Genomic DNA, 17601 nt, shown 5'->3' with positions numbered 1-17601 from the left:
GAACCACGGCTCCACCACGACTGAACCACGGCTGAACCACGACTGAACCACGGCTCCACCACGACTGAACCACGGCTGAACCACGACTGAACCACGACTGAACCACGGCTCCACCACGGCTGAACCACGGCTGAACCACGGCTCCACCACGGCTGAACCACGACTGAACCACGGCTGAACCACGGCTGAACCACGGCTGAACCACGGCTGACCCACGGCTGAACCACGGCTGAACCACGGCTGAACCACGGCTGAACCACGGCTGCACCACGGCTGAACCACGGCTGAACCACGGCTGAACCACGACTGAACCACGGCTCCACCACGACTGACCCACGGCTGAACCACGACTGAACCACGACTGAACCACGGCTGAACCACGGCTGAACCACGACTGAACCACGGCTCCACCACGACTGACCCACGGCTGAACCACGGCTGAACCACGGCTGAACCACGGCTGACCCACGGCTGAACCACGGCTCCACCACGGCTCCACCAAGGCTGAACCACGGCTGAACCACGGCTGAACCACGGCTGAACCAAGGCTGAACCACGGCTGAACCACGGCTGAACCACGGCTGAACCACGGCTCCACCACGACTGAACCACGGCTGCACCACGGCTGAACCACGGCTGAACCACGACTGAACCACGGCTGAACCACGGCTGAACCACGGCTGAACCACGAGTCGTGGTGCATCAAATTGCAAGGCAAAAATTAAATCTCAAAATATCAAACTGTCTGGGGTTGCATTTTGTTCGGACACAGATAAAAATGACTTATGCAAAGTTTTGGGCAAATTCATTGAGATTTAGAGGTGGAACATAACGTGAAAAATATGAAAATGAGCCGTTTTGGGTGTTTTCCTAGGTAATTTAAAAAAAACGCAAGAAATTGTTATTGAGAACATTTATTTTCAATAGAACAACATTTATTTATTGAAGAACAAAAAGAACAACATTGAAATTGAGTCCTAGTCCTGGTCTAGCTTGCAAGCGCAAGCTAGACCAGGTTAGTTGGCTGTTTAGACCGGTCATGCTTAACTGCCTGCAGTACATTCTGCAGGTGCTCCTCGCTCCTGGCTGCTGCCACAAAGTCTGATGTGAGTTTGACGCCACGCTCGGCACAGTCATTCATAACATTGATGGCACGTACATTCACAGCATTCTGGGTTGGCGAGGTCAGCCAAGCTGGTGGTCAGTGAGAGGGTTGGGAACTTCAGCTTGCTGAAGCCAGTGCCAAAGCAGAGCTGTGGGGCTCGCATGGGGAGGTCAGCCGGCTTGTGCTCCAAGATGGCATCTGCAAGTGCGCGCCGCTCGTCAACTGGCACCTTGGTGCTGAAGAGTGCTAGGGGCAGCATCTCGCCTGTCAGGTACCATAGGTGCCGCTCCACTGCCGTGATCGCTGATGCTGCAATGCGCTCGTCAACAGACTTGTACGCGTACAGGTGGTGGTAGAGTGTGAGGTCATTCCATGCGGCATCTACGGGCATGTCACAGATCAGCCACCACGTTGCGTAGATGTGTGTAATGAAGTTGGCAAAGGTCGGAATCTTCCGCACCTGCTGCCACGTTGTGATGGTCCCCTGAGGAAGCAACGCAATGTGCTGCTCCATCAAGGCCAGCTTGAGAGTGTAGAGCAGCTTGGCCATCCACCGCGCCTTGTGCAGTGCTCCTGGCCGTTGGAAGGTAACTGGAGTGTGTGCTGCACCGTCTGCACCCAGATACACAAGACACAGCTGCATGAACTCGCAGTAGTCGCCTCGCTTGTAGTCGAGCACTCCTGCAGTGCACGCAATGAGTTCAGCACGCAACTTGCCCAGGAACGGTGGTTTGGCCTCGTCAGGAATGTAGCTGGACAATGGGCTGCGCTCCTTATGTGGCACCAGATCCCAGTTGTCCCGGAGCCATGTAAACAATGTAAAATCTGGCGAACGGGACGTCTCCACCTTGAGGTCGGTGAAAATGTGGCTTAGGAGCACCTCCCCTATGTGGTGCAGGCGTAAGGACCAGAGCAGTGGTCGACCCAGTGAGAGCTGGCTGCAGATGAACTTTTTACGTAGCTGGCTGATGGTCAATCTCATCCTCTTCTTCAAACTCACTGTCAGACTCTGATTGATAGAAACAGGATCTTCATATTCTCTAATCTCTTCCCCTTCATTGTCTTAGGTAGACTGACATGAGTGTTTTAAATTTCTAATTAAGTTCAAGAAATAGACCTCAACACTGATGAAAAACCTTGTTTCATATTCGTTTTTTCCAATCATATCTTGATTGTAATTGATGTTTCTTTGTTTAATTGCATTTTATCACAAAAAACGAAAAGCACTTTTATTCATAAATATGATTTAACGGGTAAATAACAAATATTAACCATATATGCTGTTTATATTGCTTGTAATTGGGATAAAGTTAACATCTGTTATGTATTTTTACATATATTGCTGTAGCTGTATTGATTGAAAGACCGAATAATGCGGTGGGTCCACCAGACCCGCGAACATTGGCTGATTGACCAAAACATGAACACCACACAAGGGTTAATACCTTACTCACCCCTTGACACATTGCACGACACTTTCCTTTTAACTCATTCTAGTGCTAGTCTCTTGCGTGCCTCGTGTTACATAAGGCCTCCTTTTAACTCATTATACCTATAGATATCTCTACACTCTTTAATTATAACTAGGGCTGTGAAATGATTAAAATTTTTAATCAAATTAATCACAGGTTTCTATGGATTAATCATGATTAATCACATTACCGATTTTTTCGGGAATATTTTTGTGAAAACAAGATTTATGACATTTAACTTTTCTTTTGTGCTGCAACTCAGCAGTTCTTCAGCAGTTATCATTGCTTTTCCATATGGAACATTAATATAATCTTCATCCTAAACAATATTCGGGTTCCTTAGCCATTGTGTGGTTGAATAAAACCTTTTTTTTAAAATTAAACAGAAATTATTTGAGCTTCTTAGCCATAGGATGGTTGACATTTTTTATATTTTTTGTCACACAACCATTAACCACACCATGATACAATCTAATGCCTCTAAAGGCCCTCTTAGCTACTCGGTCTTTAGCCAGTTGGTGAGGCAAACTAACTTGTTCAAATTCTCTGACAGTAAAGCTGACCGCTTCTTTTGCACAATGTGTCCGGCGAGTGAGTCTGGTTTGTCGCATTCCACTTGAACGCCCCTCGCCGACCAACACATGCTTCACGTTGCGGTGGTTAGGCGGGTATTGCTACGGTGAAACGATAACGTCTTCTCGCAGAGTGTGCATATCACCTTGGTTTTACTGAATGTTCTATCTTTGTTTTTTTGGAACACGATCTTCCCGTCCAGAAGGTCCTCAGGTTCATCAGAATTATCCATGTTGTTTGTTTGTTTGAATGGCAGCTGCCGTCTGACTGCATTAGAGCGGCGACTAGTGCAGAGGCGGCGGAATTGGAAGGTCCTTCTGCGCATGCGTTAAATGCGTTAAAAAAAAACAACGAATTAATCCTGTAATTTAATCATAACGCGTTAACGCGTTATTTTTCACAGCTCTAATTATAACTTGACAGAAAATAAAACACAATGCACTGCAATAACGGGAGTGAATACTTGTGTCTTCAAAATAGGTTGGAAGAACACAACAAATGTCAAGAATAGAATAAGGCCCATAGGACAGGCCAAAATGATCTCCAAAACCTTTAGTTAGCTAGCATTAGCTAACGATGAGGTAGCATAGCTAAGTTATGCTAGCTATCGATAGCTAGCTAGTAAACTGTGCGCCGTTCCACCTCTAGATCAAAACGTATCGCAAAACTATTTTGCATTTATTGTTTTTGCATGGATGGTAACACTTTGAGCACCCAGACAGATCAATATGCTGGAACTCTGTTTTTTGATGCACCCTAAGTCCACGGCTGAACCACGGCTCCAACATGGCTGAACCACGGCTGAACCACGGCTGCACCACGGCTGCAACGATCACTTTGTATATTTTTAGACTTAATAATCTGTAGGTGTATAATTAGTGTATAATGAATGTTTTACAGTTTTCCATCCTCTGAGTTTGGATCCTATGATTACAAGGAGCCGGCTGCTGTGGCTTCACTGGAACAATTTGTTTGTCACCATATAAACTTTCAGATGAATTCACTTTGGGTCTCTCACCTTATGATGACATACATGACCAGGAAGTTTCCCACCAGGCCGATGACACAGACGATCATGTAGACCACCACGATGGTGACCTTCACCCCCAGCGGCAGCAGAGCTTCCGTCTCGTTGTAGCCGCCGGTGAAGTTGTTGTGAAAGAGCGAGTCGTTGTAGAGCTGCAGGTGGCCGAGCTCGGCCAGCAGGAAGTCATCAGTGAACTCCATGTCCGTCCCCGGGTGTCCTGACAGAGGGACATGTTTCAATGTACTTATACACAGAATACATAGAAACCAATAGACCTCAAGACACATATTAATTTCCCAAAGCATTTATCCAATATCATTTAAATATTTATAAAATTAATAAAATATGAGTACAAGTATCTTGTTATATCCCCCCCCCCCCCCCCCCCCCCCTCCCCTTCATGGGGGTCTCCTGGTCCAACTGGCAAACAGGCAGTGGGAGATTTCAACTCTGGGAAAGAGGGGGGAATCTGGAGTGTTCCACACGAAGCTAGTCCAGAGGGGTGTTATCAGAGAAACGCTCCCTCCAGAGCTCATGTGATATAATAAAGTGATATTTCTGTGACAGGTGAAGAAATGCTTATGGAAACATGAACGGATTGGATTTCACACCTTACACAGATTCCTTAATTGTCTGAGTGATGTTTGTCTTGGGGGAGGGGCTTCGGGTTTATTTATATATTGATATTGTTGGTTTGTTTTTTCTTTGTTTTGGTAAATAATATGTTATTTATAATATATTTCCTGTATATAATGTGTTTCTTTCCTCTTCCCATGTTGCAGTCAGAGGGTTGAGCCACTGGGTCTTTGACCTGAAGCCTCGGAAGGAACATGGCCGACTGCTGAGGTGTCAGCAGTGATACATGAAGAAGGAGCAGGAGGAGGAGCAGGAGGAGGAGCTGAGGGAGGGAGTTGATGGAGGAGCTAGAGGAGGAGCTGGAGGAGGGAGCTGGAGGAGGGAGCTGGAGGAGGAGCTGGAGGAGGGAGCTGGAGGAGGGAGCTGGAGGAGGGAGCTGATGGAGGAGCTGATGGAGGAGCTGGTGGAGGAGCTGGAGGAGGAGCTGGAGGAGGAGCTGAGGGAGGAAGTTGATGGAGGAGCTAGAGGAGGAGCTGGAGGAGGGAGCTGGAGGAGGGAGCTGGAGGAGGAGCTGGAGGAGGGAGCTGGAGGAGGGAGCTAGAGGAGGAGCTGAGGGAGGGAGCTGATGGAGGAGCTAGAGGAGGAGCTGGAGGAGGGAGCTGAGGGAGGGAGCTGGAGGAGGAGCTAGAACAGGGAGCTGGAGGAGGAGCTGAGGGAGGGAGCTGATGGAGGAGCTGATGGAGGAGCTGGTGGAGGAGCTGGAGGAGGAGCTGGAGGAGGAGCTGGGCCATTTGTTATGGACGAGAGTGATGACATCTGCACCATCTTGTCTGGGTTCTCCTCACGTGGAGGAGGAGAGAATGAGACCTGATCCTGGAGGAGCAGCAGGAGATGAAGGATGGAGGCTGATGCACTAAAAACACACATCCCCCACAGTCGTGTCTCTCTCTCTCTCTCTCTTTCTCTCTCTCTCTCTGTCTCATTATGAATATTCATCAAATCTGAATTTCCCCGGGGCTCCACATGTTTCTTCTTCTCTTTCTTCTTCCCTTTTCCATCCTCCTTTCTCTCCCTCCCTCCCTCTCCGTCTGCATCTCTTCATCCGACCCTCCCGTCCTGACGCTGCGTTCTGTTTTCCAGATTCAATCTCCACTGCAGCCGCAGAGTGTGTGTTTCTGTGTGTGTTGCTGTGTGTGTGTTGCGGTGTGTGTGTGGGGGGGTGTTACTGTGTTTCATGCTGTGTGTGTTGCTGGGTGTGTTGCTGTGTGTCTGTGTGTGTGTGTGTTACTGGGTGTGTTGCTGTGTGTGTGGTACTGTGTGTGTGTGTTGCTGGGTGAGCTGCTGTGTGTGTTGCTGTGTGCGTGTGTGTGTGTGTTGCTTGGTGTGCTGCTGTGTGTGTGTGTGTGTGTTGCTGTGTGTGTGTGTGTGTTGCTGTGTGTCTGTGTTACTGGGTGTGTTGCTGTGTGTGTGTGTTACTGGGTGTGTTGCTGTGTTTGTGTGTGTGTGTTGCTGTGTGTCTGTGTGTGTTTTTCTGTGTGTGTGTGTGTGTGTGTGTGTGTGTTGCTGGGTGTGTTGCTGTGTGTCTTTGTGTGTGGGTTACTGGGTGTGCTGCTGTGTGTCTGTGTGTGTGGGTTACTGGGTGTGTTGCTGTGTGTGTGTGTGTTACTGTGTGTGTTGCTGTGTGTGTTACTGTGTGTGTTGCTGTGTGTGTGTGTGTGTGTGTGTGTGTGTGTGTGTGTCTGTTGCTGTGTGTGTTACTGTGTGTGTTGCTGTGTGTGTGTGTGTGTGTGTGTGTGTGTGTGTGTGTGTGTTGCTGTGTGTGTTGCTGTGTGTCTGTGTGTGTGGGTGCCTGGGTGTGTGGCTTCGTGTGTGGGAGTTACTGTGTGTGTGTTGCGGTGTGTGTGTGTGAGCTTTGATAAATATCAGTTGAGCTGAGTCTGAAGTGTGTGTCCATGTAAGGTGTGTGTGTCTGTCCCACTTCTACTACGTGAAGACAAAGACACACTAATGGAACCTCCTTCAACCAGGACGTGACCAGTAGAAACAGCTGCTGTCATCACGTCTTCAACACAACACAACACAACACAACACAACACAACACAACTTCTAAACGAGTTGTTTCTGAATCCTGGACGTTCACTGATGAACTGATTCAACTCGTTAGATCTTCTAAAAGTTTCTAACTGGAGGAAACAGGAGAAGAAAACAATTCAGTGTTTGTGGAGTTTTATATGAGATGATATTTCTGACAAAGTGCTCCAGAGAAATCTGCTTTACAGACAAATTCATACTGTCCAGGTCCGAATCTGTCAGGTGCAGCTGAAGGTTCTACCTCCTGTTCTGCTCTGACGGACTCTAGAACCCAGAGTGGGAGCTGGTTCCACAGGAGAGGAGCCTGCAGCTGAAGGTTCTACCTCCTGTTCTGCTCTGACGGACTCTAGAACCACCAGAGAACCTGTGTTTTGGGAGAGCAGTGATCCATCAGGACAGTGTGATGAGCTCGTTGATACATGAAGGGTTTGATTGTTCAGATCTTTCTATGTGAGGAGCAGGATCTTGATATTCAGAGTTTCACAGGGAGCCAGTGAGAGAAGCTCAGAGCAGTGAGATGATCTCTTCTGGTTCCTGTCAGCTCTCGTGCTGCAGCATCTTGGACCAACTGGAGCTTCTCACAGACTCACTGGGTTTAGACTGAACATGAAACCATCAAAGGACAACCAGTCAACAGATTTCCACAAGAAGAACATCAGACACCACGTGAAGTTTTAAACACTTTTTTATACAAATTCAAAAAAATAAACGCTCATATGTTGAGCAGCAACAATGAAATACTAGTTTGATAGAAATATTAAATACAGATCACGTGTGTGATCGATGAGGCTGGTGTGTGACGACCCAGCACCTTGTGTAGAGCACTAAGAGTAAATCTCCATGTGACGGGCGAGGGACCAGAACATCCAGAAGCTCCTGATTCACAGAACCACACATGAGGACAACTCAGACACACACCAGCAGACCAGTGTCGCCTGTGGGAAGAGAACGAGACAATACTGGACCTGAAAACTTCACCATATATATTTTAGTGTATATGTTTGCATTTGTCGCACATTTGAAAAAAATATATTTTGAGGAAAATAATTTTGTTGTCATTTCTTCAGTAGTTCTACTCATCCTGTGGTACTGAAATCCACTTGTTGCAGCAGATGAGGTAAACAAGAGAATAAAAATACTGAGAATATGTACATAATATTCATCTTTCACTACATAAATACAGTTTGTAGAGAAAAAAAGTTCAGAGGCACAGGATGATTTACACAGATGTTACTGTATTTATGTAATAACATTAGGAGATGTTGAAATAAACAAATACTATTACACGCATATTGCACATAAGTATATGGTATGGTATACAGAATGAATATAAGTATAAAAGGCTATGATATATATATAAATGCACACGTGTATATAAATGTGTGGGTCTTTTCACTATAACAGTTTTACATGTAAATGGTATACTGATAATGTGCAAGATGTTTACTCTGTAAATGTGGTAAAGAAACCGCTTATGAAAAATATTCATCCAATAAGAAACTGCTGAAACAAAAGTATTTCTGTATACGACACATTTATAAAATAACAACTTCTCGAATCAAACCAACTTTAAAACTCTTTTCATTACGATAACTTTCTTGCTATTTTAACTCGATTCCATAAATCACAAGAACAAATCATACATGTAACATGTGAATGTCGCAGCTTCCAAAGTGAACATACATGTCACATGACAAGTGAGAGTAATAAAGTTTCTTACCTGTGAAACATCTGGCTCCTCTGGCGCTGGTCAACGTTCACCAAGTGGTTTATGGATGTGTGTTGTTAGCGTTAGCATCTCGGTAACTCTCGAACGGCTTAGCTCAACGGACGCAACACGAAGCAGCTGGCCAATCACAAGAGGATGGAGCAGCTGGCCAATCACAAGAGGATAGAGCAACTGGCCAATCACAAGAGGATGGAGCAGCTGGCCAATCACAAGAGACTGGAGCAGCTGGCCAATCACAAGAGGATAGAGCAACTGGCCAATCACAAGAGGATGGAGCAGCTGGCCAATCACAAGAGACTGGAGCAGCTGGCCAATCACAAGAGGATGGAGCAGCTGGCCAATCACAAGAGGATGGAGGAGCTGGCCAATCACAAGAGGATGGAGCAGCTGGCCAATCACAAGAGACTGGAGCAGCTGGCCAATCACAAGAGGATGGAGCAGCTGGCCAATCACAAGAGGATGGAGGAGCTGGCCAATCACAAGAGGATGGAGGAGCTGGCCAATCACAAGAGGATGGAGCAGCTGGCCAATCACAAGAGGATGGAGCAGCTGGCCAATCACAAGAGGATGGAGCAGCTGGCCAATCACAAGAGACTGGAGCAACTGGCCAATCACAAGAAGATGGAGCAGCTGGCCAATCACAAGAGGATAGAGCAGCTGGCCAATCACAAGAGGATGGAGCAGCTGGCCAATCACAAGAGGATGGAGCAACTGGCCAATCACAAGAGGATAGAGCAGCTGGCCAATCACAAGAGGATGGAGCAGCTGGCCAATCACAAGAGGATGGAGCAACTGGCCAATCACAAGAGACTGGAGCAGCTGGCCAATCACAAGAGGATAGAGCAACTGGCCAATCACAAGAGGATGGAGCAGCTGGCCAATCACAAGAGGATGGAGCAGCTGGCCAATCACAAGAGACTGGAGCAACTGGCCAATCACAAGAGGATAGAGCAGCTGGCCAATCAGAGCAGACGAGGGGGGTCAGAGCGTCAGCCGCACAGAAATATGAAGACACTATTTCGTGAACAATGTCAACTACTGAAGTAGAGATCAAATTAAACTACGAACACAAACACCAGCATGTTTCCTTTAGAGCAGATTTAATGTCCAAGACACAATCAGCGTCTGAAGAAGAGGAGATGAAGAGAGAAGAAGATGAGGATGAAGATCATTGCTCATCATCTTCAAACTTCACAACAACACAACAGATCCGGATGTGAAGGAAACTCCACTTTCACTCATTACATTTGATTTCACTACTGTCAGGACGTTTGAGCTCAAACGTTAGAGAATAACCCAAACATTAGACTAGAGCTCAAACGTTAGAAAAGATCTAGAACGTTAGAGAAGAGCTCAAACGTTAGAGATTAACCCAAACATTAGACTAGAGCTCAAATGTAAGAGAAGAGCTCAAACGTTAGAGAAGAGCTCAAACGTTAGAGAAGAGCTCAAACGTTAGAGAATAACCCAAACATTAGACTAGAGCTCAAACGTTAGAAAAGAGCTAGAACGTTAGAGAAGAGCTCAAACGTTGGAGAATAACCCAAACATTAGACTAGAGCTCAAACGTTAGAAAAGAGCTAGAACGTTAGAAAAGAGCTCAAACGTTAGAGAAGAGCTCAAACATTAGAGATTAACCCAAACATTAGACTAGAGCTCAAACGTTAGAGAAGAGCTCAAACGTTAGACTAGAGCTCAAATGTTAGAAAAGAGCTAGAACGTTAAAAAGAGCTCAAACGTTACAGAAGAGCTCAAACGTTAGAGAAGAGCTCAAACATTAGAGATTAACCCAAACATTAGACTAGAGCTCAAACGTTAGAGAAGAGCTCAAACGTTAGAGAAGAGCTCAAACGTTAGACTAGAGCTCAAATGTTAGAAAAGAGCTAGAACGTTAGAAAAGAGCTCAAACGTTAGAGAAGAGCTCAAACGTTAGAAAAGAGCTAGAACGTTAGAAAAGAGCTCAAACGTTAGAGAATAACCCAAACATTAGACTAGAGCTCAAACGTTAGAAAAGAGCTAGAACGTTAGAAAAGAGCTCAAACGTTAGAAAAGAGCTCAAACGTTAGAGATTAACTCAAACATTAGACAAGAGCTCAAACATTACACAGGAGCTCAAATGTTAGAAAAGAGCTAGAACGTTAGAGAAGAGCTCAAACGTTAGAGAAGAGCTCAAACGTTAGACTAGAGCTCAAACGTTAGAGAATAACCCAAACATTAGACTAGAGCTCAAATGTTAGAAAAGAGCTAGAACGTTAGAAAAGAGCTCAAACGTTAGAAAAGAGCTCAAACGTTAGAGAAGAGCTCAAACGTTAGAGAAGAGCTCAAACATTAGACAAGAGCTCAAACATTAGAAAAGAGCTCAAACGTTAGAGAAGAGCTCAAACATTATAAAAGAGCTCAAACATTAGAAAAGAGCTCAAACATTAGAAAAGAGCTCAAACGTTAGAGAAGAGCTCAAACATTAGAAAAGAGCTCAAACATTAGAAAAGATCTCAAACGTTAGAAATGAGCTCAAACGTTAGAGAAGAGCTCAAACATTATAGAAGAGCTCAAACATTAGTCTAGAGCTCAAACATTAGAGAAGAGCTCAAACATTAGAAAAGAGTTCAAACGTTAGAGAATAACCCAAACATTAGACTAGAGCTCAAATGTTAGAAAAGAGCTAGAACGTTAGAGAAGAGCTCAAACATTAGAGAAGAGCTCAAACGTTAGAGAAGAGCTCAAACGTTAGAGAATAACCCAAACATTAGACTAGAGCTCAAATGTTAGAAAAGAGCTAGAACGTTAGAAAAGAGCTCAAACGTTAGACAAGAGCTCAAACGTTAGAGATTAACTCAAACATTAGAAAAGAGCTCAAACATTACACAGGAGCTCAAACATTAGAAAAGAGCTCAAACATTAGACTAGAGCTCAAACATTAGAAAAGAGCTCAAACGTTATAGACACACACACACACACACACACTGTGAGTGAGACACACGCACACAAACATGACTCCATCAGACAGACAGACAGACACACACACGCACATAATCATGACTCCATCATACACACAGACAGACACACACACACACAAACATGACTCCATCATACACACACACGACACCCTGTCACTTAAAAGCACCACGTGCCCTACAAACACGCGAAACGCATGATTGACTTTCAGAAAAATAACGCAAGTGCATGACGCACGCGCCGCGCCACGCGCCATCAGTACCGATGTTGCAGCTCAACACAAACACCGTGACAGGCTGCACACGCTCAGAGGCGCGTCCCCCGCGCACTGTGGTGTCCTGGGATCCACAGGCACACGTTCATATACGTGCACTCACATGTACATACTGTGTGTTGTTAACGTGTGTGTGTCTCACCTCTGGTTCGCACAGCTCCACAGATCCGCGCAGACCGGAGCTCTGCACCGCTGCTGCTGGAAGTCTCTGCGTTACCGTGCGTTACTGCTCGTGCACGCTCCTGCTCTCTGCGTTACCGTGCGTAACCGTGCACACTCCTGCTCGTGCACACTCCTGCTCTCTGCGTTACCGCTGTGTTCCTCCCGTTGACATCAGTGAGTCCGTCTGTGTGAGTCCGTCTGTCCTGCAGGATTCAGGACGACGAGAGGAGAGACACTGCTTCAGCTCCAGTGAGAGAGAGGGGGGGGGGGGGGGGGGGGGGTGGGGGGGAGGGGGGAGACAGAGAGAGGGGGGGGGGAGGGGGGAGACAGAGAGAGGGGGGGGGGGGGGGGCTCCTTTGTCTGCACCTTTGGATCTGGAAGCGGAGCTGCTGTATGTGTATGTTTGTGTGTGTGTGTTTGTGTACGTATGCAGGTTTTTGTGTGTTTATGTGGTGTGTGTCTGTATGTGTGTCTCTGTGCGTGTGTGTTTAGATGATGACTGTGGGGACACGTGATGATTTTATTGATTTTAAAGTTTAATGTGACGATTGTTTTAAAAACGTCAGAGAAGAAGAAACTCGTCGAGCTCTGCACCAAACTTAAAATTCTGTTTCATTTCAACAAGAAGCGAAGAACATCAGTTTTTACTACAAAAACTACAAAACTACAAAAACCTCACACTTGGACTACTGCCCCCCCCCCCCACCCCCCCCCCCCCCCCCCCCTGGCAGGTCCACCTGCTGCTGCCCTCTGACCTTCTGCAGCTCATCCAGAAACCAGCAGCTCCACTGGTCTTCAACCTGAGTTCACTCACACTCCTCCACTCCCTTCACTGGTTACCAGTAGCTGCATCCGTTTCAAACACTAGTTCCTGGTACCGAGCTCGGGTCCAGTCCCACATCCAGGACCTGGTCAAACCTTCCAGCCTGTCCACTCCGCTCTGCATCGACCAATCAGCAGCTCCCTCACTCGGACAGACAGCTGTCCCTCAACAACATCACGACTGGTTCCTGTCCCGGCTCCTAAACGGTGGAACCAGCTCCACATGGACATCAGGACAGAAAGTCCACACATCGTCCTCCAGACTGAAGACACATCTCTTCAGAATGAACCTTGGATCAAAAATATTATAATAAAATCTGTTTAGTAGCACTTAGTTTGTCTTTTTGAAGCTGAGGTTCTGACTTGATTCTTTGTTGTTCTGGTTGTTTCCTCGTGGTTGATGCACTTACTGTAATTTGGAGAAAAGCGTCAGCTAAATGAAATGTAAAGTAATGATGACCTACTCGTTGGGAATGAAGCCGTCAAAGTGTCTAACTCTCCACTTCATGACATTTCATTTCATTGACGCTTTTATCACAGTAAGTGCATCGACCACGAGGAACAACAACGAGAATCCAAGAAAGTACAAATTCTTCAAGAAAGACAAACTACAAAGTTCTATAAGTAAGGGACCTTTAAGTGCTACTAAATTGTTACTTTAACATTTTTATTTAATTGCATGAATATGCTACATGTTTCCACTTATAAACTCAAAACTACTAAACGTACCGGAACTCTTCAAACCTAGACCTGTCTATACTTCTAAACATCCTTTATAAGAACTGAAATAAAACTGGGATGACAATGCACCAAATACTTCATGTTCATACATTACTTTGATAAAAATCCATTCTTCTTCTTATTCACACCGGGAAGCATGAAGCCTTCTTTCCACATCGTGTCATGTAACCCAGTAAAACCCAGTCAACCCAGTAAACCCAACTCTACCCGTCCACTTCCAGATTGAGGACTTTTGCTGTTGTCTAAACTCTCATTTAGATTGTTTGTGTCTTTCTTTGTGCAGTTGTGAACAGTTTATCACACAAACTGAGAACTTGTCTTGTTTTCACTTCAACCGTTCTTTCATTCATTCTTTCCTCTTTTCACGTCACTCTTTCCTTCCGGCCTCGGTCTCCTTCTGCTCTGATGTCACATGTTTTCTAAGCTGTGTGGTTTCCTCCACAGTCACAACATGTCTCTGTCTCATAACTGCCTCATTCTCCATGTGCATGTTCTCCTCCTCATCTTGGTTTCAATAACAGTTCTGCAGATCTCAATTAAAAAAAAAAAAAAATAGATGACTTTGTTTCCTCACAGCAGCCAGAGACAAACCACTTGGTTTCAACACATGTTTCATTAATCAGGAGCAAACATTTAAACAACTCAACATACATTGACCAGCAGGTTCCTCCTTTGGATCCAGGGAGACAGACTGGGGGAGCAACTGGGAGAGCAACTGGGGGAGCAACTGGCCAACTCGACTCAGCTGTCAATCAACTCCCCCTGGTTCAGTCGAGGTTTCTGACGAGCTCCACACAAACCAGGTTTTCCACAGAATCAGAAAAAGCTTTGGAGACAAATGTGATGAATGATGTGGTTGAAGTGGAGAGAATATATCAAACCTGTGTGATGATCAGGACATGAATGGAAAAGAAAGGAAACACAGAGGGAATCAGAATCAGATCAGAATCAGAATCAGATCAGATCAGAATCAGAATCAGTTCAGAATCAGAATCAGAATGTATTTATTGCCAAGTAGGTTTACACCTACCTGGAATTTGCTTTGGTTTAAGGTGCATACAATGAACATAACACATAAAAACACAATAAGTACTACACGTAAGAAAAACAAATATATAGAAAATAAAAAGATAGAAAAGATAGAAAAGATAGAAAAAGTAAGGTAAAAAGTAAAATGCAAAATGCCAAACAGGAGAGCAATGTCAATTTGCAATATCAGATGTGCAATGTGCAATATAATATAATATAACATAATATAATATAATACAAATATAATATGTGTAAATGTAACGCAGACATTGAGATGTGGGCGGGATAAGAGTCCGAGTCAGGGGGGGGGGGGGGGGTCCCGGGCCTTGTTGATGAGGCCGACTGCAGCCGGGAAGAAGCTGGTCTTGTGAGGTTCTGGTCCTGATGGACCGCAGCCTCCTGCCCGAGGGAAGAACCCCTCCCACCAGGAGATTGACCCGGGTGGGAGGGGTCAGCCACCATCTGACCTGCACGCCTCAGGGTCCTAGAGGCAACAGGTCCTGTAGAGATGGACTGATTGCAGCCGATCACCTTCTCAGCAGAACGGATGATCCGCTGCAGCTCCTTCTGTCGTTAGCGGTGGCAGCAGCGAACCAGATGGTGATGGAGGAGGTGAGGATGGACTCCATGATGCAGGTGTAGAAGTGCACCATCATTGTCTTTGGAAGGTTGAACTTCTTCAGCTGCCGCAGGAAGTACATCCTCTGTTGTCTTCTTCTGGTGATGGAGCTGATGTCCAGCCCCCACTTGAGGTCCTGGGAGATGATGGTGCCCAGAAGCAGAAGGACTCCGCAGTGACGAGGGGGGGGGGGGGGGGTGTCCTTCTGAAGTCCACAACCATCTCACCACTGTTTTCAGAGCATTGAGCTCCAGGTTGTTCTGCTCACAACCAGGTCACCAGATGGTCAATCTCCCACCTGTAGGAGGACTCATCCCCATCAGAGAGGAGCCCAATGAGGTGGTGTCATCAGTGAACTGAAGGAGTTTGATGGACAGGTGCCTGGAGGTGCAGCTGTTGGTATACAGGAGAAGAGAAGAGGGGGAAGAACACAGCCTTGAGGGGAACCGGTGCTGATGGATCTGAGTTCAGAGACATGCTGACCCAGCCTCACACGTTGCCTCCTGTCAGACAGGAAGTCAGTGATCCACCTGCAGGTGGAGTCAGGCCCACTCAGCTGGGAGAGCTTCTCCTGTAGCAGGTTCAGGATGATGGTGTTGAAGGCAGAGCTGAAGTCCACAAACAGGATCCTGGTGTAGGTTCCTGAGGAGTCCAGGTGCTGGAGGATGAAGTGGAGGTCCAGTTGACTGCATGGTCTACAGACCTGTTGGCTCTGTAGGCAAACTGCAGGGGGTCCAGGAGAGGGTCAGTGATGGCTTTGAGGTGGAGCAGCACGAGGCGCTCGAATGCCTTCATCACCACCGAGGTCAGGGCGACGGGTCTGTAGTCGTTGAGTCCAGAGATCTTAGTTCTTTTGGGGACAGGGATGATGGTGGAGGTGTCATTTGATTATCGATGGCGTCCAAAGAGCTGAAGAAGTGGAGACCACAGGGGACTCATCAAACACGTCTTCTTCTGCTGAGCTGAGCTCAAATCATATCCAACTTCTCCCATGAGAAGCTCACGTTGTCATCTTCAGTTGGATTTATAATCTGAACACTCGTCAGCAAACGTGGCTCCGTTGTGCTCCGATGCAACTTCAGCACAAACAGGATGTGGTGGTAATCTGGTTTCATTAACAACGCACCGTCACATGGCTCCCTGTGCCCCCCCCCCCCCCCCCCCCCTTCACAGAGTGTTCTATCTAATCACACACAGGGTCGAGTCGGCACAGCAGCAGATCAACATCAGACAAACAACAACAAGTTCAGCATTTAGTCCAGGAGCAGGTCGAGCAGCCAAGTGCAGGGACACTGTGACAAACAGGCTCCGCCCACCACTAGGGCTCCAATAGAATAACAATAAGGACACATGTTCTGCTCATCTTCAGAACCCCCACGCGTGTGATGTCATGCGACCTCCTGGTGTTTCAGGAGACACAGTCTGAGCGCGTTGATATGAGTTGTGTTATTAACATGTGTTGAATACGAACTTGTGAACAGCACAGTCCCTGTGTGTAGCTCTGGGATGGACTCACACTCACGTCACACTGTGATTAGAACACGTTTCAGTTCTCAACATAAAGTGCCTCTGTAGATGCTGCATCATTTCATGACCACATTAAGTAAACGTATTACATTGAGAATAAATGAGTGGCTGCTCTGGAGTCAGCGCGGAGTGAAGTGCTGCCCTCAGGGACGTGGAATTTAAATTGAGACACAGACCTTCGAGTATTCAGAGTATTTGATCTGCAGTTTATCTCAGATTCTTTCATGAAGCCTCAGAGTCTGTTAGTTCAGGATCTGAGGAGTGAAACTGAAATACACAGAATCATTTCAAATGTGACAGGAAGTCATTAGTGTGTCTGCTCTAAACTAAAAGGCTCCACTTTGAATCAAATGAAGAGGAATTATTCAGTCACCCAGTTTACTTAATGTAAAAGTCCTGTTTGGTGTTGACCTTTGACCCCTGAGATATGATCACTTAATGGGTTGGATCATGATGATGGAACAGAAACGTTGTTCTGCACTGAAAGAACCTTCAGGCACAGATGTGTTGAGTGAACTGTCAGATGATCAGCCACGAGACTGAGGAAGTGAGAAAGATAACTGGCCTGTGTTTACACCCAGTGAACAATCATCCTGTCCAACCCTGATCATTTTTAATGTAATGTGAATTATTGACCTGCATGCATTGCTTGTGATATGAACCCTAACCCTTTTTTTGCAGGTATTTTAAAAGCACTAAGGACCTGTTTAGTGTTGAATGAAAAGAATCCGGTCCTGAGGCAGAATGTTTGGTGCTAAATGGATCCTGGCGGAACAACAGTCTGTCCGATCTCTTTCCACTCCATTACTCTGAGGAAGTGTTTGGCTGTGTTGGCCGCAGGGCCCTCAGGAGGAGGAGGCCTCATCAGTCAGTCCGTCAGTCTCTGGTCTCTACAGACT

At 46.2% G+C, this 17601-nt stretch overlaps 1 protein-coding gene across 1 annotated transcript in view; it reads right to left on the bottom strand.

Moving 5' to 3' along the window:
* Window positions 1–12019, bottom strand: part of oprl1 (opiate receptor-like 1) — a 40316-nt gene extending 28297 nt beyond the window's left edge. Inside the window, exons 1-2 of the mRNA XM_053425832.1 lie at window positions 11945–12019; window positions 4169–4394 (exon numbers count right to left, since the gene is read on the bottom strand). Coding sequence (XP_053281807.1) covers window positions 4169–4377 — 209 coding nt within the window. The 5' untranslated portion in view covers window positions 4378–4394; window positions 11945–12019. The remainder of the gene's footprint in view (window positions 1–4168; window positions 4395–11944) is intronic.
* Window positions 12020–17601: the final 5582 nt, after the last annotated feature.

The sequence above is a fragment of the Pleuronectes platessa genome, chromosome 6 (genome assembly GCF_947347685.1).
Source record: "Pleuronectes platessa chromosome 6, fPlePla1.1, whole genome shotgun sequence".
In the NCBI taxonomy this organism is placed as follows: domain Eukaryota; kingdom Metazoa; phylum Chordata; class Actinopteri; order Pleuronectiformes; family Pleuronectidae; genus Pleuronectes; species Pleuronectes platessa.
This window is presented reverse-complemented; position numbering and strand designations above follow the sequence as displayed.